Below are 26,185 nucleotides of genomic sequence, written 5' to 3'. Positions count from 1 at the left end.
TTGTGTCAGTTTTCCATTACTCACAAATTGAATTAATATGTTTTACTTGTACATTTTGTCATTTTCTCACTTGTTCTGGTCCTCCATTGCCTGTTTTCCAACAAGGTGCTTCTCAGTCTCTTTCTCCATCAATTAGAGGCTCAAGCGTCATGGTTTGTGTTGTTCTCTATGTGCAAACAGGAAGGAAATTTAAGTAAAATTTAATAGTTGTTGTATTTATGAAGTGTCTATACAGCTGTAAATGGTACTAACTTACACTTTCATTGAGTTTGAAATTCCAGACATTTTATTTTGCTAGGATTCTACCTTACAAAACACTAACAATTAAAAAACTACAGGACCACTGTTAGGGGTAGCGGAGCAGGTGGATGCAGGAGCAGCAGGAACTGAACTTTAAGAATAACTTCTTAAATAAGACTCAAGTGCAGGCAGAGCAAAACTGAACAGAGAAACCAGAAACAGAGCTTAACAGAATAAGACTGAACAAAGGATCCCACAAGACTGAACAGAAAACCATTGCTAAAATACAACATACGATATAAACAAATACAAACTAATGAGGGAATGGGGAAAGGGTGACCAAACTGAGAACAGGCAAGGAGCTAATAGGCTGAGGCAAACACTTGGAACAGTGAAGGGCTTACAAGGCTGATGAAGGGCAGGTGTGTAGATAGGCAAATAAGGGAAACTGAGAAACAAAGAACAGACATGCCTACACACAGAGACAGACACAGACTGGGAGGCAGAGGAAAAACACCAGGAAGACACACAGAACAGACTAACTAGTAAGGGCAACCAAAATAATAATAATGTGAGAATCTTTTAAAGACACAACTCAAGTATGCCTTCTCCCATTCAGTCCAGTCTAAACAAACAGAGAAAAGTCCAAAAGGCCTCCAGTAGACTGGTGGAGGGACATAGATCCCAACTAGGACAGAACCATAACAACTCCAAGTAACAAACACTTTTTTGGTTGTTTGGTTGCTTTTTTTGGTACACTTTATATCACTATACCCCTCAAGGAAAGAACTTAAGGAAAAAAAAGAAAAAAAAAACCTTAAAAGAATAATTTAAGACTTACTGGTTTTTGTTGTTTCCATTTCCACCAAGCAAAGATGAATGCAAGACTGCATAAGCAGAAAATAATCAAAACAATGACACTGATGATGATATAAAGAGATGAACTTGGTGGGATTGTGAAGAAATCAGCTGAAATGACAAAACACAGAATGACATGACATTAACATCAAACTCCATATCACTCATTTGAAACTAGTAGGATAAATGCTGTAAAATCTGGTGTAGATATTCATTCTCCCCTGAGGATAAATCCCAATGACTTTATTGACCCTCTGACCTTTTCAGTAGCGCCACCATTAGGTCTTAGTTTTTACTTTAAATTTCACTATTGAACAGGTTGCAAGAATCATTTTTACAGAGCACATTCTTCCTCATCAGAGGATGAACCCTCACCATATTTGACTCTCCAATGCCAAAATGCCAACATTGCATTGCAAGATATCTTAAGTATGTTCATGCCCTAATGGCTACACTATTCCAGCATCAATACAAACTTCAAATTTTAATTCCCACGGCTGATAAACATCTAATATCTAAATCACCTCTTCCACTGAGGGTATGTGACTGCTATTGGTTTAGTGATTTCTGTCCTTTTTTCAGCCCTTTTACCTGAAATCTGAATGTGTGTCTCTCTGGTCTGGTTGATGTTGTTCTGCTGGACTCTACAGGTGAAGTTGTTGTTGTGTCTCTTCTCTACAGTCACTCTGCTGCTGACAGTATAGAGGTCATCAGGACCTCTGACTGTCTCTGTAGGTCCAGCAGAGAGGAGGTTTCCCTCACCATCCAACCAAAACACCTCAGGCTCTGGATTCCAGCCTTTAGATACACACTGTAACACCACTGCACTGCTGGTTCTGTTAATACTCACTATGGCAGGTAAGGAGACAACACCTAAAGATGAAAGAGATGACATATACTGAACTATGTCTCAGCAAAAATGGAGTAAACATACATTGGCAGAGTGTCAGATGAATAAATTGGAGAGAAACACCTGATGTATGATAAATAAATGGCATCATGCACAGACATGTGCAGATATGCAAATGTAACTCATAACAGACAGCTACTGAGTTGCATTTGGAAATCCTGTCTGTCAGAAATCTTGTCTATGTACCCCTGTCACTTTAAAAGGTGCAGTTTATGTTCCTTTTAATGAAGTATCGTAAAGGGGACATATTATATTGTGGATTTCTGTTATTCATATACTGTTACGATATTGGATACCTATTCTAAACATGGTCAAAGTTCCAAAACTTAAAATGACTGTATCTGGTCAAAAGCCAGGGCTTCAACCTGCTCTGAGGGGGGCCTTAAAGAGACAGGAACTAAAGTGGCCTGTTTCAGACAGGGGCTGAACTAAGGGGCTGTATAAAGGGCCAGTATAAGATAAATAAGGAGTTTTAAATAAATCATGCAAAGATATTCTACTTGAGCCCCAGAATATAAATATAGACCTGGAAATGTGCACGATATGTTTTCAGTGTAATTTCACATTTTGATATATTAAATGTCTGTCCACCAAGAAAAAAATGCACTTTCATATTTAATAAATCTTGTTTGATATATAAACATAAAACATGCATCTACTTACCAACAACAAGCTCAATGAAAGAGTCATGACGTGTAGGAATGAAGCATCTGTATCTTCCCTGATCAGAGAGTTTCACTCTGGAGAGTTTCAGTGAAACGTCTCCATGCTTCAGTTTGTCTACAGACACTGATGTTCTTCCCTTGTAGATCAAATGCTTTTTACTCTCTAGTTCCACTCCGTCACGCCACACATACACAAATCTGGGGTTCAGGTCAGGTCTCGCCCACTCTACAGTCATATCTAAAGCATTTATGGCAGGCTCCAGTTGGCATGGTAAGATGATGTCATCACCAACTATTGCCACTATTGGCTGAGATGGAACAACCACCTGAAACTGACCTGGGGAAGAAGCAGGTCTGCGTGAACTCCCACAGAAGTAGTATTTTGCTGTTTTCTACATTTTCTGTGCAGCAACTGAAAACTTTTCTAAGGATCTGGTTAGAGTTTAACCTCAGCGGAGAATGTAAGATGGTAAACGGTTAAAATTTGTTCAGTAGTCAAATTTGTGGTGAACTTTATGCAAATATCAGATATCTGGCAGCGTGTGCTTTCCAGACAAAGTTGATCAAACAAGTGGTTTCTTTCCTCACATAATTTTTTCAGTTCATATTCAAATATAACACCCTAATCATTACATTTACCTTCATACACATAAAGCTTTTACTGATGTGACTGCATGTACGGTATGTTACCTTCAGAACAGGGTGCTTGTAGAAGGATGACAAAAACCAACAGTGAAGGAATCATGTGGAGATTCAGGATATGGTCCATCTTTCAGGTTACGCATCCTGGAGTTCTGACAACTGAATCATTTGTAAAGCAATAGGAATAGAACAGGATAGCAGTGTGAATAACAAAAAATGAAATATTAAATGTCTCATGCTAGTCCAGCCAGTTTCTTCTAGTGACTGTGGATCAAATAATAGTTTAATAACTTGCAATTTGGCTAAGAAACAGGCTTTGATAAACCACATAAATTAACCTGAAAATATATGAGTTTGTCAAAAGTTGTTAAAAGCTGAAATTATGACATTTTCTGAGTGATATAAGACTGTTCAACATACCTGTTGTAGCTCTCACAGAATCCTTCACCTTTTAACCGTTTGCTGATCTGCAAACTTGTTCAGTGTCTACTGGCAGTCAAATTTCATGCAAATTACTATGACAGAGAAAAGTGCTGCAGGATTGCAAAAGTATGAATACTGAAAAGGGACATATTGTGCACGTTTCCAGGTCTACTGGAATATCTTTGCATGATTTACAGATAAGAGCTACCCTCAGTCCAGCCTCTGTCTGAAACAGGCCATTATAGCTCCTCTTTTCCTATCTCTTTTTAGCCTACTCTGTTCTGATTGGCCGACTTCAGGAAGCTTCCTCCGGTTCTGGAGGTTATGTAAACAAACAATAATAGCTGGATTTCACCATGTTTTCTTTTTCTTTACTCCAAATGGAAAGTTCTCAGATCCATCTGTACATGTTGGAGCCCAAATCAGATCTGAAATATGCAATTGGATGACATGAACAACCTTAGAAACAACCTTACCATCAGGGCTAGCCTACAGAATGGACGGCTGTTTGTGGGGATGTGCGAACAATATGATGTCATCACAAGGAGGAAGTAGAGGTTACACTGCAAGCAAATATGTCTATCTGTGGACTCACAGTATCTACACGACACATCCACTTCACTACATGACACACCCACTTGGTTAGGTTTAGGCATGAGCAGTGTGATGGTTAGGGTTAGGGGTAAGGGGGACATGTTGTGTAGCATGACGTTACAGTGACAACATCAGAGGGTGTGTCATGTAGTGAAATGGGTGTGTCATGTAGGTCTGCATGACTGCAGATAGATCCTTTTCATTGCAAGTGGAGCATTTAGAGCAGACTGGAGCCCTGACTTTTGACTTGTCGGTGGCATTTTGAAATGTGTTCACCCCAAGTTTTGAGTCTTTGACTATGTTTATCATAGACATCAAATAGTATAACAGTACAAAATAAGAGAAAATCACAAAACATGTGATATGTCCCCTTTAACAAATTGACTTGGTATTAAAACTAAAGTACCTGTTATACAGAATGGCACCTTTCTGTCATGGTCTGCTCCTCAGTCCCTCTCTGCAGCCACACACTCATTCCCAATTCTCTGAGAATCAGCAGAGAGCTGGCTGACTGTCAGAGGTGAGACACAATAAAAGTTATATGCAGATTATAAATAATACTGTGTACCCTGCTTACAGTATGTCAACTTATCAGTTGTTTCACCTACTACTTTTCTAATGATCAACTCCAATATTATTTATCTTATCTTTTACCTGGCCTCAGAGGCTATGAACGTGACAACCAGTTTCTTCACAATTCATGTTTTTAATCATGAAATATATCTTTTATGTCTTATAAAACATGTTTATCAGCTGTTACTGTGATCCTGGAGAGTCCTGTCCTTCCTGTGATTGAGGGAGAAGCTGTAACTCTACACTGTAGAAACAAGACGACCTCCGCCACCTTCACAGCTGACTTTTATAAAGATGGCCTCTTCATGAGGAGCAGCTCTACAGGAAACATGACCATCAACAGTGTTTCCAAGTCTGACGAAGGACTCTACAAGTGTAACATCTCTCGAGGTGGCGAATCAACAGAGAGCCGGCTGACTGTCAGAGGTGAGATAAAGTGCAACTTTAAAGTACATGAAAACAAAAAACAGACTGGGACTTTATCATGTAACCATCGGAAATTGTATCCAATATGAATATGAATATGTTATTCGACAAAGCACAAATAGTGGATTTTTTTTTACAAATATTTGTTTCTTACAAATATTTTAAAAAGTATTTGTTTTCGGGAAGAAGACCATTTCTTCTCCCTGACCATGTTCTCTCTTGCAACTCCCTAGACCTGCCATTCTCAAGTTGTTCACCAGATGCCCTCGGCCTCTCCCTCCTGTCCCTGTCTTCACCCTTATGTCTACTCAGTAATTGCTTGCACCTGCTGCACAGTCCCTCATCAGCTCCTCACTATTTGTACTGGACATTTGCTTTCTAGCCATCCTGATCCTGTCTGATCCTGGACTTTATTTGTTCCTGCAGTTCCTGTGGTTTGAACCTTTTTGCCTGTATACTACCTGCCTGCCTGCCTTGCCCCTTTGAACTGGACTGTTTTGGACTGCCTCCCGTTGCTACCTATTAGCCTGTGTTTTTTCTTTTTTTCATTAAATTACCTTCTTATTTCACCGACCAACCTGTCTGTCCCATCCTCATTCGACCTCATTCGTAGCGTTCACTGTTAAAACAGTGTATTACATAAACAGTAAACAGCCTGTAATCTTCATATACTGTTTTCAACCTACAGCAATTCATTATATTTATAAGCTGATGTGTTTTGAATGCAAAATATTGTACAGCTATCAGAAAAAATAAAGGAGAGTAAAAAATATATTATATTGTGTAAATTAATATTCAGAGATCCTCAACTATGAATACCTCAGCATTGTACTTAAGTAAATGAAGTTATTGTTAATGTTAGAATGTCAATTCCATGGTGAACAACATAATATAAACATGACATAACATAAATATATAATTTATTTATAGTGTAATATAATAAACATAGAAATAACACATAGATGCATATGTAATAATGTCAAAAGCACAACAGGTTTGTTCATTAACACCGTTCTGTAACATGCCTCATGACATGTACATTTAACAAAATATAAACAAAATATAGATTTTCTTTCATTTTTTAAATTTAATTTTCATCCCTGTAATTACATAGTAACTGATTTACTGCTCAGGAAAAGGTAATGTAAATGAGATGTTTGGTTGTGAAAAATTTACTGCAGAGGGCAGAGTAGACACTTTCACATAAGTGAGTTAATGACTGTTTGAGTGAGATATGAAGTATAGTTTTTAAAAAAAATGTTTTAAGATTTATTCACACTATGTAGACACACTATTAACTTAAATGAAGTGTTGTTTGACCCACATAACAGAGCTTTAATGATCAGGTAAAACCTTACCATCACCTCCAGAAATAAGCTGCACAGGAAGGGTTGGGGTTAGCATGAGAGCCTCACCTCAACTCAGTTTGACGCTCAGACAGTCAACAGCAAGACAACATGGAGGTCACAGCTCTCTGCATCAGACTGTGTGAGTACTGAGTCTGCTTGTCTTTGTATTACTGTTTGAAAATTATAATCAGCAGTCAGATATTCTGAAATATCATGTTTTACATGTCTTGTGTATTTGGCAAAATTGAAAAAGAAATCTTGTAGATGTATGCAAGTATGTCAAACAGGCAGTTTACTGTATATTGTGATATACTTTGGGCAGAGAATCAATAAAGGTATTTGAAATTTGGCAACATATGTGAGAAAATAATGATCCTTGATGCATAAGGACACTTTAGCTCTGAGCACATCTGGGTTTCAATATTGAAATATTAGTTTGTTCAATTACACTTTTCAGGAACTTGTATTTTACTTAAGTATACTTCTTCTCTACTATGTTTCAAAGCGAATAATTGTCCATCATATTGAGTGATTACTTCACATATAACAATTTACATGTAATATATCTTGTAAAAACACAGCTATGTTGTAGAATCACCAGCATGTCATATTCCTTTTAAAAGAAAAACTTAACACTTTTGTCAATTTTGTCATTTGAATTTAACAGTAAAATGGGATTTCAGTGTATTTCCTGCCAACACAGTCTTGTAAGAATACAGCCATTTTGTACAATCACCATATTTGCCTTTATTTTTCAAAAGAAAGATCTGTCATATCTGTGGCATTAAGTGATTTATTCATAATATACATTTTTAATGTATTTTTACTAGCACAACCATGTAAAAATTGTAGCATAACAAGTGTTGGTCTTATTTTTGAAAACAAAGATTGACTGTTTTGGGGGAATTGATGGGAGGAAATAAAAAAAACAGCAATTAGCTGTAAATTTATAGAAACTCAACAATATTCTTCAAAAATGAGAAATGATGTGAAATTTTACCGCGCATTGTATGTAAATGTACTTTTTTTACAGTGTACTTTTTTGAATAAGATATTTGCAAACATTTCTCAGCTTTATTTTTCTCTTTTTTATTGTTATTTACATTAAGTGACTGGCTAACACTTACATTTATTACATAAACATATTTATTTTCACAAGTAAGTACAGTACGTCTCTTAAAAAAAAAAAAAATCATCTGACATTCAGCTCTCTGCCTTTGTCTCTCCAGTGATAAACATGTTGTTGCTGCTGGTTACACAAGTACAGGACAATTATTGTGCTCAGAAAGCTGGTAAGTTTAGTGTTAGTTAAATAAAACTGCATTATTGTCTTTTACCAAATTACATTTAAAAATAAGCCAAATTAGCATTTTCTTAAAAAAAAAGTGTAATGTTGGTAGCTCTAAATAAGTACTTTGTGGAGGGAGTTATGGACTAGAGACGGGTAAGCAGGTGTGTACATTTACATAAATCTATATTCTTCTTCCTATTATCTGATGCCACTAATGTTTTTGCATATAGCTATAAGTCAAGTTTTGTATCATATACGTTTTGTGAATGTGTTGTTCAGCTGGTTCTGTGATCCTGGAGAGTCCCGTCCTTCCTCTGATGGAGGGAGATGCTGCAACTCTGCACTGTAGAAAGAAGACAACTTCCTCCTACCTCACAGCAGATTTTTATAAAGATGGTGTCCTAGTCAGGAGCAGCTCCACAGGAAACATGACCATCCACAGTGTTTCCAAGTCTGATGAAGGACTCTACAAGTGTAACATCTCTGGAGCTGGAGAATCACCAGAGAGCCGGCTGACTGTCAGAGGTGAGACATAAACTGCAGAATAATTGTGACACCTTTTAAACCTAAATATAGAAATTATTCCAGACTAAATCATAGTACCACTGCAATTATTAAAAATCAGTGCAGAGGCCCAACAAAATATACATTTTTTTAACATTTATGTAAAATGAGCCGATCAGCATGATACAGTGATGCATAGAAAATGATTAGATGACAAATGTCCATGACATTAATGAAAATCTTTAAAGTAAAATAACCTGAATTCCTTAAACATAAACATACCATTGCTGCTAAAATATTAATATATGGTGATAATATAATTTATTGTAAATGAAATGTCAATCAGTTGGTTCTGTGATCCTGGAGAGTCCCGCTCATCCTGTGATGGAGGCAGACGATGTGACTCTGCGCTGCAGGAAGAAGAACACTGCTTTAAGCCACATAGCTGATTTCTATAAACATGGCCTCCACTTTGGAACTGGCTATAAAGGAGAGATGACCATCCACAGTGTTTCCAAGTCTGATGAAGGACCCTATAAGTGCAGCATCTCTGGAGCTGGAGAATCAGCAGAGAGCTGGCTGACTGTCAGAGGTGAGACACAATAAAAGTTATATGCAGATTATAAATAATACTGTGTACCCTACTTACAGTATATCAACTTATCAGTTGTTTCATCTACTACTTTTCTAATGATCAACTCCAATATTATTTATCTTATCTTTTACCTGGCCACAGATGCTATGAACGTGACAACCAGTTTCTTCACAATTCATGTTTTTAATCATGAAATATATCTTTTATGTCTTATAAAACATTTTTATCAGCTGTTACTGTGATCCTGGAGAGTCCTGTCCTTCCTGTGATTGAGGGAGAAGCTGTAACTCTACACTGTAGAAACAAGACGACCTCCGCCACCTTCACAGCTGACTTTTATAAAGATGGCCTCTTCATGAGGAGCAGCTCTACAGGAAACATGACCATCAACAGTGTTTCCAAGTCTGACGAAGGCCTCTACAAGTGTAACATCTCTGGAGGTGGCGAATCACCAGAGAGCTGGCTGACTGTCAGAGGTGAGATAAAGTACAACTTTAAAGTACATGAAAACAAAAAAATAGACTGGGACTTTATCATGTAACCATCGGAAATTGTATCCATGAGGTACTAGGGGTACGAATATTTGTTTCATGCCAATATTTTCAAAATTATTCATTTTCGGGAAAAAAAACATGTTAAATACTAACGCGCAGGTCAGTTATATCATTATCTTAGTGTCTCTCCTCTGCTCCGCTGTTACGTCTATCAGCAGGTCTCAGTGAGGGGAATCACAGCCTCCTGCTACATGACACACATTTCCTACTTTAGACATCACTCCCGGAGATTGGGGTGTTCCCCAGAGATAAAGCTGAGCTACTGACCCATGCAAAATTGCTCCCAAGGGACTTTCCATAACCTGTTGTTCCCCTTCTCCTCTCCACATAGTTAGGTTGTAAAAAAATAGGCAAAATATTTATATCTTAAACAGATGTTTAGAATTAGGCTCAGAGAGATGGAATATATACTCAGTCTTGGTAAATTTGAAATATCATCAAAGTCTAAAATATTTGAAAACACTAGCATCAGAGCTTTATTTAATAATACAGCAAATACTGTCTATTATCTTTTCAGAGTGTCCCATCCCCCTTTGCTCAGATCAACTTCCTATTCTCCTCTATCTGTTCATAAGGACCATTGCCACCATTTTGTGGGTGGCTCTGCTGCTGTTGGTGTTGAGAAAACATTTATTTGGTGAAGACAGAGGTAAGACCATTCAGTTATGACTACTCACTGATAAAATACACTTTAAGTAGCTTTTATACTATATTTTTACAAATAAAGACAACACTTTGGTGAAGTATATTAATAAAGCATGTACTCCCAGCTTTGTTATCTCATTTATGCACCAAAAATAACAACAACCACAGTTAGGTCTGCATTTAGTTGTAAGTATGCTTGTTCAATACACTGATGTAGCAATTATATGGGGATGTATATGCTTGGTAAGAGAACTGGGTAAATTTGGGTTTCATCAGCATAATGTTACATGATTTCTAATCGTAGTATGCAATTCAAGTGTGATGTGGAAACTTGAAGCCTCCAGTGCACATACACTGAGAATGGGCTTTACAGTGAAGTAGGAGACATTTGTGTCCAGCAGCAAAACTTTTGAAATGAAAAGTATTTGAATATTCACTGATTCTGGATTTCTCAATGAGGGAGAAGGAGGAGATGTAATTTTAGGAATTTAAAGTAGTTTAACTTTTTATGGAAAAGCTATATCAGACACAAATCATTTTTGAAAGCATTTTATAAAAGTATTTTTATATGTCATAAAACATATATAGTCTTTAACGACTAAACAAAAAATCGACTCCTACACACAAGTGACACTTATGTTGAATTTATTGTCTTTATGTTTGATTTATTGAACAGGACAGTGTGCAGTATTAAGCATAAATGATGCACTGCACTGGAGTTAGCTTGAAGCTAATTTGCATCCATAGTCCACATATTATAATAGCTATATTTCAGTTAAGCAACTTTCATTTCGCATTTCATCATAGTTTTTTCCATTATGAAAACAATGAACATGAAACATTTAAAATATATTTCTCTTTTAATTTCTACAGCTGACTGATCTGGACAGAAGACAAACTATGATGACATCCAAATACTGTAAATCAAACAACAAATAAACAAACTGTGGTAGCAACCTGGTGGGCCCCTATACAATCAGGCACCACTGATCAAAATATGTTCTCATCTTTTTGATGTTATAAATTGTATATGTTTGATATAATGTTATTTTCTACTGATAATAAGTCTATTACAATGATATTATAATAATATATATTTTCAAATGACATGATAGCATGTTTTATGTCTTGGCTCGAGTGTGTAAAGAACAGGTCCAATACATTATCAGAACATAGGGGGAATCTAATAATATAATGACAATAACAATTCATGCGAAAGGCAGAAGTGTAGAAATGTGGTTATAGTCAAGATTTGAACTTGTTTTCTTTAAATAAACATAAAAGTCTACATACATTAGTGTGTCCTGCTGTTTTCTGTTACTAAACAAGACTTGTTTGGCTGATTTAACTACTTAAAAGTGTAAAATACTTGAATAAGACATAAAAGTAGACATATCATGTGCTGTGGCCTCTATCATGAGATGAAGTTTCTCAGACGTTAAGACAGGTCAAATAGTTTCTAACCACAAAGTCACAGTTTTTGTTTCTTTTTCTAACTTGAGTGTCTACACATTAACTATCCACTCTGACCCTGGAGAGCATCTTTATAACTCTGTGCAGTATAACCACACCATCTCTACACCTCCACAAAAAGAGGCTGTGGGTTTGTTTCATTGATATCAGGTCATTCACACACGACAGAGGCCACATATAGCTGCTGAAACATTGATGTCTAACTAAACACTAACAAGTCAGGACAAAATGCATTACTGCAAAGGGTCAAAAAACTCAGAGCTGTCTCAGTCACACATCGACATGTATTTCATTATTTCTTTAATTATAAATTCAACTCAAACAGCTCTACAGTCATAGTGGTGATTTTTGTTCTTTTTATTGGCTTTGATGAATTCAATTCAAATGTTGGTTCTCTATAGACATTTAACAAAAAATAAGATTAAAAAAAAAAATTACAAAGTGCATCATGAATATTTAGATTACCCACAGAAAATTAATTCATCACATACACAAACAAATCCCATAGCAAAAAAAAAATCATAAAATTTAAATCTTATTGTTTTTTGTGATTATTACTGTACAATACCTGACATAATAATATGGTTTATGTCTTGTTACTGATGTAAACAAACCTTTCCACCTTTTGATTAGGTTTCGTGTCAGCTGTTTTAAAAGACCTGTCATTCTATTTGATAGCAGGTTTGAATCCTTTGTGTTGAATATTCAAATATAGAAATTACACTGCAAATCATAAAGAAATTTTGTGCAACCAAAAATCTTTTATCATTGACTTAATGTAAATGTACACATTTTATTTATGTTAAGTTAATTTAACTTTGAATTTCTAGTTTGTTCTTTTTCAAACCATGTCAAAACTTGTAATGCTGTTACATAGTGATATATAGTCTTTTGACTTGAGAGCCTAACTAACTTGACTCAGACCCCAACTGATATCATATGATAGCACATCAGGAGACTTCCCATTATGCATTATTGGAGAGTTAAAACCGCCCAAAGACTTTTTTGTAGTTTGAAGAAAACAAACATGATGGAAACTTGCTGTGAGTCTTTGATACATGTCATGGTTGTTTCTTTTCATAATAATGAAAACAATGCAAGCCATGATAAAGGTTAGTATCAAATTCAGTCTCAGAAATGCCAGAAACTGGAACTGGAAAGCATCCGACTGTGTCGGTGTGAACTGAACAGTTGTTGATTTAACTAATATCTAAAGTTTACTGAAGTTTGTTTTGGGTGCATCTTGGTCTCTGTGTGAATATTAAAGGAGGGAACAGATTAAAAGGAAATACAACAATCCTTTTAAGAGAAAGGATTTACAGCATATCATAACGCATGTAATTTCTAAATGAAGCAGTAAACTGTATGCTCCATTTTATTACAGTAAATGAAGCTTCAACTGTGTGCTGTTTCCAAAACCACGTTTCCTGTGAGTTGATTTGTATCTGCCCCTGCCCTGGGCAGGTTGCCAGTTACACAGGACTACACTATAACCTTAAAAACCAGTTAAGTTAATGGGCTCATCTTGTCATATGTCTGAATCAGTAATGGCATGATTTCTGTCAAAGGTGATCAAATTAGATATGGGTTTTTTTAAGCCATGACAGCTCATCACACACAAAACTAAGGTCACATACTTTGGTTTATGCTCTAAAAGCTGCTGATTTTTATTTTTTAAGGAAGTGGCTATTGGTACGGATTCCTCCGTGTTAATAGTCTGTTTTTTGTTTTTGTTGTTGTTGGAGAACAGCGAATATACAAACTGCACCCAGTAATTATATCACACAGTCATTATTTCACATTTATAGATCTGGAACACAGTGTGTGTGTGCTTCAGGTCAAACTGATCTTTAACTCATGTTCGTGGTTGACCACAAGGAGTCTATTTTAAATGAGCAGCTGCTCCGTTGTCATAAGCAGCGCCCTGAGACGTGTGAGCAGGCCGAGCAGATAGAACAAGGTGGTTTAACTGCTGCACTCTAATAAACAGCTCGCTCTTAAACATAGACACAGCTGAGGTGCTCAGATGAAGGCCAACAATGATGATGATTTAGAAGTATGTGTTGTCTATTTTGAAATTCTTTTGACATTAAATCTATTAACTAAAAATTAACAACATAAAAGAAAATTATTTCAAATTCATACTTTATTTTTATTTATAAAAGCAAATGTTAAATGTTTAAAAATGTACAAAATTACACTGTAATTTCATTTAATGGTCTTAAATACAATAGATTACACAGACAGAAATACAGAATGACCACCAATTGTGAATTTCAACTTTTTACTTTTACAGTAACTTTCTCTTTTTCATATAACTATGCAGTCAATAAAAACAAATGTGACAACAAAATGTAGATGAAGATACTAGAAAAATTTTACAAACTGCTCTAGAAGCCGCAATTATGATTGTATGTTATTCTCTGTCTTACACACAGTATGTAACAGTCTCTCCTCCATCCTCAGTTGTTTCTGCTCTCAGTGACCTGGAAGACACATCAGACTATAGTTTTCAAAATGGTAAAATAAATATTAATAAAAAATACATGCACAGCAAAATAAGTTGACATATTAAGAGACAAACACATTATTTAAACCTATTTTTTATAAAGGATTGCATTACGTATCTAAAAAACCATATTATATTTGTGTATTTCGGGAGCAGAGAGAACCAGTGGATTGTGCTCATCCTGTGTGTGTTAGTTACACACAAAGACAATGTAGTTGCCAATGTGCTTTTTAGAGTCCCATGCCAGTAATTGTTCCACCAGTTACTGAGATGGAATGTGAGGCCACAACATAGGTTTAAGTTACTGGAAAAGGGGGGGGGGGGGGGGGGGGGGGGGGATTATAACTCCCCCAAAATAATCAAAACCGGCCAGAACAACCTCCCCCCAACAAATATCATATCATAATGATGAATGAAAAATATCAACAGTTATAAAACATGATAAAGTGGTTGGTTTTCTTGATTCAATGTAATTAGCAAGCAAAGACTAACATTTTTTCAAACCCTTTCCACCCCTGTATTGTGAGACTTGGTTGCACCCAATCTGTCCTCCCACCTTCTCAAGCAGCAGCAGTAACTACCAGTGCGAGCAATACCCAGCTGGCATATAAAATGAAAAGAAGAGCAACAAAAGACCAACCAACAATTTTAAGTTGATGGTTGGTCAAAAGGTATGCTGCTGCTTTGGCCCTACCACTCATGAGTCAAATAATTGAATGAAAGTCTTATTTTCTGCTGTGTCATTGTGTCATTTAAGCGGACTACTTTTACTGGAGCTACTAGCTAGGTATTACTAGTTTTTATTTCTAAGTTGTATCTTATATTTCATCACATCCAAGAAGGTGAATGTAGCAGCAGGGGTGACCAGAGAGGGAGAGGAGACAAAGGGAACGAGGTAATGAGGTCAAAGAGTTAAAATGCTCTGGCAATGACACAATTATACACAAATCCAAAAAGTAAAGAAAGTAACTTAAACATGATTTTTTTTAAAAAAATGTAATACTCATATTAACTAGTGATTATTTCTGTAAGTGTATCTTTTTTATATATGTATATCAGATCCAAGACGGTGAACGTAGCAGCAGAGCAGGCGATACATTACAAATGTGGTGCTTTTATACAAAGTGAATGATTTTATGCTATTCAACTGCACTAGTTAGGATATGTAGAGTGTGTTGTATGGGTCCGTTTCTCCCCCTTAAAATAATTGCGAAACAGCCATTTAACAGCCTATTTGCAAAAAAAATCTCCTGGGGGAGCATGTCTCCGGACCGCCCTACATGGGTGGAGATTCTACCCCCACAGTGTTCAACGCAAAGTTACACCCTTGGGCCACAAGATGGAGGAAAGAAACATGTGCAAGTGCAGAGGTGACTTTGTATTTTGAGTTTACATTAAATGTTTGTGCATTGATATATACAATCATTATAATGTATATTGTTTAGAGTTTGCAGTGTTTGGTAGCCATATAATCATATTTCTTTTGTTCTTTCATTCTTTTTTTATCTGAGTGTTGAACCCTGACAAACCCGGTGCAGAATAACCACACCGTCTCTACAGATCTGTAAAAAGAGACAGTGGGTTTGTGTTAACAATGACGGCTCTTTCACACAGAACTAAGGTCACGTACTTTGGTTCTGCTGCAGCTTGTGAATCTTCGATGTTTTATATAGTTTATGCTGCATAACCACAACATATCAATATACAGTGCACCACAAGAAAGATCAGGCAATATAGGGGTTGTCTCAGATTAACTTTATGGGCACAGAAATGATCAATATGTGAAAAAATGGTTGCCTCTGGTTTGTTAATAAGATAAATAAAAAGTGTGATATTGTTGTACCGCTATTGAATAAAGGAAGAGCAACACAATGAAATAATACTGTTATATTTATTTTCTCTTTATGGACACCCATCATAAAATGTGCTCATTTTTCCATCTAACACATGAAATAAGAGCAAAACCTTTTATGTTTACACTACAAAATATTAAAATACACTTAAAACAGGCAACAGTTTGCAAATGATCCAAAAAGAAATACTAATGCATACAAAATTTACACAATTTCACACATAATAATAACAATAATTTAAAAGATTCTGTTGGGAATGCAATGTTCAACTTTACAGTCTTACAGTAGAGCTGTGCATAGAAACAACAAACAAACAGCAAACAGACACAGTTAGCTGTAGACTAGCTGGTGAACATAGTGGAGCATTTAGCAGCTAAAGAGCCAGATATTTCCCTCAGGAGTTGGTAGAGAGCAAAAACAGAGCTAAAAGCGAGTGAATATTGGACTTACATTCACCAGGTGGACAGAAACACGATTCCAAATAAATGATAATGTTGCTCCGTAACTGCTGGATGTGGAAATAAGCATCTGTTTGCTAACAAGTTCAACATATCAACTTAAATGCCGATGATACGTCAGTGTTGTGTCACTACTTGTTTCTGCTGAAAACAAGTTGCCTTCTCTTCTTATTACAAGATTATTTTTATACTTCTGATTACACCTCAAATGTTTTACTGTCAGTCTGATTACAGATTAAAGTGAAACTTTGAAAACATTGATAATCACTAAAACTTAGATTTAGTTGTCGTCTAGTGATCTTTCTGATCTTGATGAGTTGAGTTCCCTGTCTGTGCTCTGTTCCAATATCTCCTGTTGCTGTACTCTGATTTTCTCCATGTGCTTCTCTATTGCCCTCTTCCTGTCTGTCATTGTATTAAACACAATATTTGTTTTGATGACTAGTTTATCTGTGTTCTGTTGCAGTTTCTGACTTTCATACTTTCTCTGACACAGGGTATTTTTGACCTCTATTATCACTCCTCTCAGTTCTATAAATCCCCTCACTCTGTCACTTTCTGTCTCTTTCTCCACTGACTGAACCTTCTTCTCAATTTCATCACACATTTTCTCCATTGCTGCTTGTTGAAGACTGAGTTGATCTTTCTGGTTCTCCAGTTCCTTCTTCTGTTCCATCACTATATTAACCACCTGCTCCAAGTCTGTCTGTTCTTCTTTGTTCTTCTGTAACTCTTCATCAAGTTTGGCCTTTTTCTCCTTTTTCTTGTTTTCTGCCAAAAGCTTTTCAGCTTCATCTTCTTCTTGCTTCTCCTTGGTCTCTGTGTGAATGTAGAAGCAGGAAATCATTTAGGTTAAAGTTCACAGAAGAGCACAAAACTATGATGAACCTCAAAACACAATAATCATTAAAAATTAAGAGCAGCTTATTTGCATTTACTTCACTTCGGATGTATCCACTGAAAACCCCTTTATATTTCACTTTTGTTATATATATATATATATATATATATATATATATATATATATATATATATATATATATGGTGTGTGTGTGTGTGTGTGTTTGTGTGTGTTTGTGTGTGTGTATGTAAGAGGAAACACACTGAACTGCTGTCTTACCTCTTGTTTTGTGCCATTTCCGCGCAACAAACACAAATACAAGAGTCCAGATGAAGCAAGCAGTGAAGACAATGATGATGCGAGCAGCAAAACTTGACGGTATCCCAGGCCATTCAGCTGAAATGATAAAACACAAATCAAAATGGCAAATAGAGTATTTAAAACTTTGTAGGGTAAGAAGGAGAGCATATTAGAGATGAGATTAAAAAAAAAAGACACCTGAAATGTCAATGTCAATTATGACATACAAAACAAAACGATATTTATTTGAAGGAGACATCAGCCATTTAAAGCTAAAATAGTGATCATATCATGAATAAATTGCAACCTGGAACAATAATGTGTGTCTCTCTGATCTGGTTGATGTTGTTCTGTTGGACTCTACAGGTGAAGTTGTTGTTGTGTCTCTTCTCTACAGTCACTCTGCTGCTGACAGTATAGAGGTCATCAGGACCTCTGACTGTCTCTGTAGGTCCAGCAGAGAGGAGGTTTCCCTCACCGTCCAACCAAAACACCTCAGGCTCTGGATACCAGCCTTTAGACTCACACTGTAAAATCACCACACTGCTGTTTATGTTTATCCCTGCTATGACAGGTGAGGAGACAGAACCTGATGATGAGAGAGAGCAGAATTCACATAAATGTAAAACCCAAAATGTGTTTTTTGAACTTTTTTTGTTTTTTGAACACAATCATATACAGTGCATATGGACAATTATTTCAATAAACATAGTGAGCAATGCAGATAAAAACTCTAAATTCTTTTGGTGGATAAAACTGGTGTTGGATGCTCTCTCCTGGTTGAAAATATCATTGCAGCAATACATCTTATTTTTCCTGCACTTCACTGTTCACTCTCTGTCTACCTCAAAAACACATTTCTGTCTCCTGTGATGATGATGATGCTGCACATGATCAGTACTGATAGAGCACTCAGGCATTAGACATAATTACACAAAGACCTGCAGCAAGAACAGGAACCCCACCAGACTCAGGTCCCAATACAGAAGATTTCAAGGTGGTCTGACCAAAGTGAGAACAAAATGTTTACGGCTTCAAACTAGTGGACCGAGTGCTGAGGTAGCCCTAAACAGATGTGATTGATTTCCATATGTGTATACAGCTGAAGATCAATGTGACAAACATTGAAATCCAAATCTAACTTAGTAGATGTAGCCATATCGTATTCTTGTGATGCAGTAATTTGCTAAACAACGAGTCATTTTTTGTCTTGAAGAAGAAAAAAGAGAAGAAACAAGTTATTGTGTCTCAGTGAAAATAAATTCATATTAAAAATCTAATAATATCTGAGATTAATGCTTTAAATGCATCTTTCTTCAGTTGACTTTTTTGTTATGCAAGTGTTTGTCATGGAAACAACGACCAGAAAAAAATGAAAAAAACAGATTATTATTATTTTAGGGAAGTTACAGTTAATTTGCAGTTACAGTTAATTTGCATATTTTGTGAAACGAAAACTTTGGGTTGTCGACAGAGCACATGTCGACAGAGCCCCCCCCCCCCCCCCCCCCCACCACCACCACCACCACCACCACCACACCACCACCACACACACACACACACACACACACATGGGGGCATGAAACGAGGTATTAAAGCTGCTCCAGTGGAGCTGCTAAAAATGTAACTGCAAAATGCAGCAGCATCATGTAAAATCATTACCTGTAAATAAATAAATAAATAAATGAACACAATGATTATGCCCACTTACCAACAACAAGCTGAACAGTAGATTTTCTGCCCTCTGAGGGAATGTAGCATCGATATATTCCATTATCAGAGACTTTCACCGTGGAGAGTGTGAGTGAAAGGTCTCCGTGCTTCAGTTTCTCAATGGACATTGATGTTCTTCCTTAGTAGGACGGGTTTTGATCAGCCAGAAGGTCTTTACCTTCATACCTCACATGGACAAATCTGGGTTCCAGGTCAGGTCTGCTCCACTCCAGACTCTTGGACACAGAGTCCACGGCAGGTTCAGGATTGCATGGCAAGATAACGTCATCACCAACTGATGCTACTATCGGCTGAGATGGTCCAACCCCCTGAGACTGACCTGGAAACACAAAGATCAGTTTTTAAATCCTGCAATCAGAACTAACTCATGTTTACAGAAGTATTGCACTGTCATGCATTGTGGTAAAAGTTGACTTTGGTGTCAGTTACCTCCGTGAGTGTCTGTCAGTAGAAGCAGGATCACAGTGTGCTGGAAAACCAAAACACTGATATAACTGAGCTGAGATGTAAGAATCAGTCCATCTTTGAGGCAAAGCATCTTAGAGTTCTGAGGTGAAAAAAAAGAGAAAACATGAATACCTGTAAATTTCTTTTAAATTCCTGATAATTGTGTAAAACAGATATATAATGGTTAAATGTTAGGACATTTAGAAATACAGAAAGGGTGGTGAAATTTGGTACAAATTATAATCAGCAAAAATCCTTAAATGAAGTTCTTTAGCAGACTGAAAAAAAGACTTCAGAATTTATTATGAAAAAAGAAACTAATAAAATAATTTAATATGTTAATATGTAATTTCTACACACTACACACACTACAAACTGAAAACTGAAAACATTGAAGAAAGCATTACTGAAAAATGTGGATGGATATGCAAATCTGAATATTAAAGCCTAACTGATTGTTTAACATATTATTCCAAGATGAAGACTGATTAATAGTTCATAAAGGCCATTTGAGATAAACAATGAAATATAACAACAAACCCTGTTGTATTTAATATCTTTTCTTGTACCATCGTCAGCAGAAAAAGGTATGCCCTTCATGGTTCAGTATTAGTATGAGAACTAGTTTCACTTACAGTTGAGACAATGTGAGCAGTTAGTTGTAAAGTTACATTGTTGTTATGACACACTGTAACAGATTCATTTATAATTTGTACCAGATTGCAGCACCATTTCTGTAAAATGTCCTAAAAGTTGGCCATTAAATACCTGCAAATTACACAGAAAATTTCCAGGAAATTAATATAAAATTAAAGGACCTGTAAAAAAAAGTGTTACAGAAAAATGTAGATGGATAAGCCAATCTGAATATTAAAGCCTATGTGATTGTTGAACGTTTATTCCAAAATCACACACATGAAAATGGATTTGACCTTGAGGAAAAAGAAAGACTGATTAATAGTTCATGAAGGCCATTTGAAATAAAAAATTAAATATAATAACGAGCCCTATTTATCCACCAATTGTACTTCTAATTTTTTATATGTGATTAATTTCATGTATTATTTTGATTGAAAAGGGAAATTTGTTTTGCTGCAAAATGCTTTACAAATACATGAATACATTAACAACAAGGAGAAATAAGAAGACCAAGAAGGAAAGGCAATTACTCAGATAAATGAAGTGTTTGGACTTCTTTTTCTTCAAGGTCAGAATCTCAAACTCGAAAAAAACCCTGACCAAAAGTTCATAAGGCCATTTAAAATAAACAATTAAATATATAATGTAACATGAGGCGATTTATCCTCCATTTTTATATTTTCCTTTTACCATCATCAGCAGAAAAAGGTGTGCTCCCCATGGTTTAATAGTGTGAGAACTAGTTTCACTTAATTTCACATATGATTTTGAGTGCAATAAGCCACGGTAAAATTGAAATGTGAAATTTGTTTTGCTGCAGTTAGTAAAATACACATGAATTAATAAAACTAGTTTGTGTGACAACAAGTTTCACTTATGGTTGACGTAGTAAAGCAGTCAATTGTAAAGTTACACTGTAAATAACAAACTGCTTTTGCTCCACAATATGCAACTGACACATTCCTTTCGATGAAAAGGTAGTGAAAGTGCTGTTACAATTTCAATAAACTAATATATATTTAATAAAAGGCACATACCTGTTGTATCTCTGATTCAGCTCACTCCTGAGACTACAAAGTTTACAGCCAAAGTCCTTGAATCATAAAAACTGTACTTTGACCCGGTGCATAATGGAAAAAAAAAAGGCACGCGGGAGAGATCCTGGATAACTAGAAGGAACTCTACTGTTTAATATCACTGCCTACTCAGATCTACACACACTCTTAAATGATGTTTAAAACATGGTACAAGACACATCAACTGTAATAAATTTGTTTTACTTTAATGAAGAAGGAATACTTACATTCATATGGTTTTATACTGTTAGGCTCAAATGTGGCTGTGTGATTTCATGCAAATGTTTCTATTTGTAAAAATGAATAAATCCTTAAGTTTGACTTGCTGCTTTAATTCTGATGAAAGATGTTCAGGACAGACATCGTAATTAAGGATCAAAACGTATTTGTTCATCTGTTAACAGGAGTGTATTTATTGTTTCTCACATCACAAAGAGAAAGAGAGAGGGAGTCACATGTGCATTTTCACAGAGGAATAAAGCAAATAACATTACATTTTATTCAAAAAGACAACAAAACTACTCTTGGAAACATCAAAATCAAAATGGCAAATAGAGTATTTAAAACTTTGTAGGGTAAGAAGGAGAGCATATTAGAGATGAGATTAAAAAAAAAAGACACCTGAAATGTCAATGTCAATTATGACATACAAAACAAAACGATATTTATTTGAAGGAGACATCAGCCATTTAAAGCTAAAATAGTGATCATATCATGAATAAATTGCAACCTGGAACAATAATGTGTGTCTCTCTGATCTGGTTGATGTTGTTCTGTTGGACTCTACAGGTGAAGTTGTTGTTGTGTCTCTTCTCTACAGTCACTCTGCTGCTGACAGTATAGAGGTCATCAGGACCTCTGACTGTCTCTGTAGGTCCAGCAGAGAGGAGGTTTCCCTCACCGTCCAACCAAAACACCTCAGGCTCTGGATACCAGCCTTTAGACTCACACTGTAAAATCACCACACTGCTGTTTATGTTTATCCCTGCTATGACAGGTGAGGAGACAGAACCTGATGATGAGAGAGAGCAGAATTCACATAAATGTAAAACCCAAAATGTGTTTTTTGAACTTTTTTTGTTTTTTGAACACAATCATATACAGTGCATATGGACAATTATTTCAATAAACATAGTGAGCAATGCAGATAAAAACTCTAAATTCTTTTGGTGGATAAAACTGGTGTTGGATGCTCTCTCCTGGTTGAAAATATCATTGCAGCAATACATCTTATTTTTCCTGCACTTCACTGTTCACTCTCTGTCTACCTCAAAAACACATTTCTGTCTCCTGTGATGATGATGATGCTGCACATGATCAGTACTGATAGAGCACTCAGGCATTAGACATAATTACACAAAGACCTGCAGCAAGAACAGGAACCCCACCAGACTCAGGTCCCAATACAGAAGATTTCAAGGTGGTCTGACCAAAGTGAGAACAAAATGTTTACGGCTTCAAACTAGTGGACCGAGTGCTGAGGTAGCCCTAAACAGATGTGATTGATTTCCATATGTGTATACAGCTGAAGATCAATGTGACAAACATTGAAATCCAAATCTAACTTAGTAGATGTAGCCATATCGTATTCTTGTGATGCAGTAATTTGCTAAACAACGAGTCATTTTTTGTCTTGAAGAAGAAAAAAGAGAAGAAACAAGTTATTGTGTCTCAGTGAAAATAAATTCATATTAAAAATCTAATAATATCTGAGATTAATGCTTTAAATGCATCTTTCTTCAGTTGACTTTTTTGTTATGCAAGTGTTTGTCATGGAAACAACGACCAGAAAAAAATGAAAAAAACAGATTATTATTATTTTAGGGAAGTTACAGTTAATTTGCAGTTACAGTTAATTTGCATATTTTGTGAAACGAAAACTTTGGGTTGTCGACAGAGCACATGTCGACAGAGCCCCCCCCCCCCCCCCCCACCACCACCACCACCACCACCACCACACCACCACCACACACACACACACACACACACACATGGGGGCATGAAACGAGGTATTAAAGCTGCTCCAGTGGAGCTGCTAAAAATGTAACTGCAAAATGCAGCAGCATCATGTAAAATCATTACCTGTAAATAAATAAATAAATAAATGAACACAATGATTATGCCCACTTACCAACAACAAGCTGAACAGTAGATTTTCTGCCCTCTGAGGGAATGTAGCATCGATATATTCCATTATCAGAGACTTTCACCGTGGAGAGTGTGAGTGAAAGGTCTCCGTGCTTCAGTTTCTCAATGGACATTGATGTTCTTCCTTAGTAGGACGGGTTTTGATCAGCCAGAAGGTCTTTACCTTCATACCTCACATGGACAAATCTGGGTTCCAGGTCAGGTCTGCTCCACTCCAGACTCTTGGACACAGAGTCCACGGCAGGTTCAGGATTGCATGGCAAGATAACGTCATCACCAACTGATGCTACTATCGGCTGAGATGGTCCAACCCCCTGAGACTGACCTGGAAACACAAAGATCAGTTTTTAAATCCTGCAATCAGAACTAACTCATGTTTACAGAAGTATTGCACTGTCATGCATTGTGGTAAAAGTTGACTTTGGTGTCAGTTACCTCCGTGAGTGTCTGTCAGTAGAAGCAGGATCACAGTGTGCTGGAAAACCAAAACACTGATATAACTGAGCTGAGATGTAAGAATCAGTCCATCTTTGAGGCAAAGCATCTTAGAGTTCTGAGGTGAAAAAAAAGAGAAAACATGAATACCTGTAAATTTCTTTTAAATTCCTGATAATTGTGTAAAACAGATATATAATGGTTAAATGTTAGGACATTTAGAAATACAGAAAGGGTGGTGAAATTTGGTACAAATTATAATCAGCAAAAATCCTTAAATGAAGTTCTTTAGCAGACTGAAAAAAAGACTTCAGAATTTATTATGAAAAAAGAAACTAATAAAATAATTTAATATGTTAATATGTAATTTCTACACACTACACACACTACAAACTGAAAACTGAAAACATTGAAGAAAGCATTACTGAAAAATGTGGATGGATATGCAAATCTGAATATTAAAGCCTAACTGATTGTTTAACATATTATTCCAAGATGAAGACTGATTAATAGTTCATAAAGGCCATTTGAGATAAACAATGAAATATAACAACAAACCCTGTTGTATTTAATATCTTTTCTTGTACCATCGTCAGCAGAAAAAGGTATGCCCTTCATGGTTCAGTATTAGTATGAGAACTAGTTTCACTTACAGTTGAGACAATGTGAGCAGTTAGTTGTAAAGTTACATTGTTGTTATGACACACTGTAACAGATTCATTTATAATTTGTACCAGATTGCAGCACCATTTCTGTAAAATGTCCTAAAAGTTGGCCATTAAATACCTGCAAATTACACAGAAAATTTCCAGGAAATTAATATAAAATTAAAGGACCTGTAAAAAAAAGTGTTACAGAAAAATGTAGATGGATAAGCCAATCTGAATATTAAAGCCTATGTGATTGTTGAACGTTTATTCCAAAATCACACACATGAAAATGGATTTGACCTTGAGGAAAAAGAAAGACTGATTAATAGTTCATGAAGGCCATTTGAAATAAAAAATTAAATATAATAACGAGCCCTATTTATCCACCAATTGTACTTCTAATTTTTTATATGTGATTAATTTCATGTATTATTTTGATTGAAAAGGGAAATTTGTTTTGCTGCAAAATGCTTTACAAATACATGAATACATTAACAACAAGGAGAAATAAGAAGACCAAGAAGGAAAGGCAATTACTCAGATAAATGAAGTGTTTGGACTTCTTTTTCTTCAAGGTCAGAATCTCAAACTCGAAAAAAACCCTGACCAAAAGTTCATAAGGCCATTTAAAATAAACAATTAAATATATAATGTAACATGAGGCGATTTATCCTCCATTTTTATATTTTCCTTTTACCATCATCAGCAGAAAAAGGTGTGCTCCCCATGGTTTAATAGTGTGAGAACTAGTTTCACTTAATTTCACATATGATTTTGAGTGCAATAAGCCACGGTAAAATTGAAATGTGAAATTTGTTTTGCTGCAGTTAGTAAAATACACATGAATTAATAAAACTAGTTTGTGTGACAACAAGTTTCACTTATGGTTGACGTAGTAAAGCAGTCAATTGTAAAGTTACACTGTAAATAACAAACTGCTTTTGCTCCACAATATGCAACTGACACATTCCTTTCGATGAAAAGGTAGTGAAAGTGCTGTTACAATTTCAATAAACTAATATATATTTAATAAAAGGCACATACCTGTTGTATCTCTGATTCAGCTCACTCCTGAGACTACAAAGTTTACAGCCAAAGTCCTTGAATCATAAAAACTGTACTTTGACCCGGTGCATAATGGAAAAAAAAAAGGCACGCGGGAGAGATCCTGGATAACTAGAAGGAACTCTACTGTTTAATATCACTGCCTACTCAGATCTACACACACTCTTAAATGATGTTTAAAACATGGTACAAGACACATCAACTGTAATAAATTTGTTTTACTTTAATGAAGAAGGAATACTTACATTCATATGGTTTTATACTGTTAGGCTCAAATGTGGCTGTGTG

At 35.9% G+C, this 26,185-nt stretch overlaps 3 protein-coding genes and 2 long non-coding RNA genes across 5 annotated transcripts in view; 1 reads left to right on the top strand and 4 right to left on the bottom strand.

The window, feature by feature from the left end:
• The window catches only part of LOC137174478 (uncharacterized protein MCAP_0864-like), a 167,358-nt gene extending 162,544 nt beyond the window's left edge, over window positions 1–4,814 (bottom strand). Inside the window, exons 1-4 of the mRNA XM_067579779.1 lie at window positions 3,736–4,814; window positions 3,364–3,474; window positions 2,672–3,010; window positions 1,690–1,971 (exon numbers count right to left, since the gene is read on the bottom strand). Of these exons, the coding sequence (XP_067435880.1) occupies window positions 1,690–1,971; window positions 2,672–3,010; window positions 3,364–3,442 (700 nt within the window). The 5' untranslated portion in view covers window positions 3,443–3,474; window positions 3,736–4,814. The remainder of the gene's footprint in view (window positions 1–1,689; window positions 1,972–2,671; window positions 3,011–3,363; window positions 3,475–3,735) is intronic.
• A 3,301-nt stretch (window positions 4,815–8,115) lies between these two features.
• Window positions 8,116–11,441, top strand: LOC137175196 (high affinity immunoglobulin gamma Fc receptor I-like). The gene is made up of 5 exons (XM_067580902.1): window positions 8,116–8,496; window positions 8,822–9,067; window positions 9,301–9,546; window positions 10,142–10,273; window positions 11,143–11,441. The coding sequence occupies exons 1-5, from the start codon at window positions 8,238–8,240 to the stop codon at window positions 11,148–11,150; spliced, it is 891 nt and encodes a 296-aa protein (XP_067437003.1). The 5' UTR covers window positions 8,116–8,237; the 3' UTR covers window positions 11,151–11,441.
• A 4,904-nt stretch (window positions 11,442–16,345) lies between these two features.
• Window positions 16,346–18,371, bottom strand: LOC137175195 (butyrophilin subfamily 2 member A2-like; the record flags this gene model as incomplete). Its single annotated transcript, XM_067580901.1, has 3 exons — window positions 16,346–17,381; window positions 17,683–17,799; window positions 18,011–18,371. Coding segments are annotated over 3 exons (1,017 nt in total), but the record flags the coding sequence as incomplete, so codon positions are not given.
• Window positions 18,372–19,410: 1,039 nt separating this feature from the next.
• On the bottom strand, window positions 19,411–21,614 carry LOC137174488 (uncharacterized). The gene is made up of 3 exons (XR_010925371.1): window positions 21,561–21,614; window positions 19,867–19,984; window positions 19,411–19,756 (listed from the first exon to the last, which is right to left on the bottom strand). It is a non-coding gene; the product is annotated as an uncharacterized lncRNA (long non-coding RNA).
• Window positions 21,615–23,725: 2,111 nt separating this feature from the next.
• On the bottom strand, window positions 23,726–25,930 carry LOC137174493 (uncharacterized). Its single transcript, XR_010925373.1, has 3 exons — window positions 25,877–25,930; window positions 24,183–24,300; window positions 23,726–24,072 (listed from the first exon to the last, which is right to left on the bottom strand). It is a non-coding gene; the product is annotated as an uncharacterized lncRNA (long non-coding RNA).
• Window positions 25,931–26,185: the final 255 nt, after the last annotated feature.

This window comes from Thunnus thynnus, chromosome 22 (genome assembly GCF_963924715.1).
Source record: "Thunnus thynnus chromosome 22, fThuThy2.1, whole genome shotgun sequence".
Classification (NCBI taxonomy): Eukaryota; Metazoa; Chordata; class Actinopteri; order Scombriformes; family Scombridae; genus Thunnus; species Thunnus thynnus.
Note: the sequence above shows the minus strand (reverse complement) of the source record. Positions and strands in the feature narration are given on the sequence as shown.

Excerpts from the sequence above, each read along its gene's own strand:
- LOC137175196 (XM_067580902.1), top strand. The coding sequence starts at position 8,238 with ATGTGTTGTTCAGCTGGTTCTGTGATCCTGGAGAGTCCCGTCCTTCCT. Across the intron at positions 9,068-9,300 it reads GAGCTGGCTGACTGTCAGAG|CTGTTACTGTGATCCTGGAG; the intron begins GTGAGACACAAT and ends CATTTTTATCAG. Across the intron at positions 9,547-10,141 it reads GAGCTGGCTGACTGTCAGAG|AGTGTCCCATCCCCCTTTGC; the intron begins GTGAGATAAAGT and ends TTATCTTTTCAG.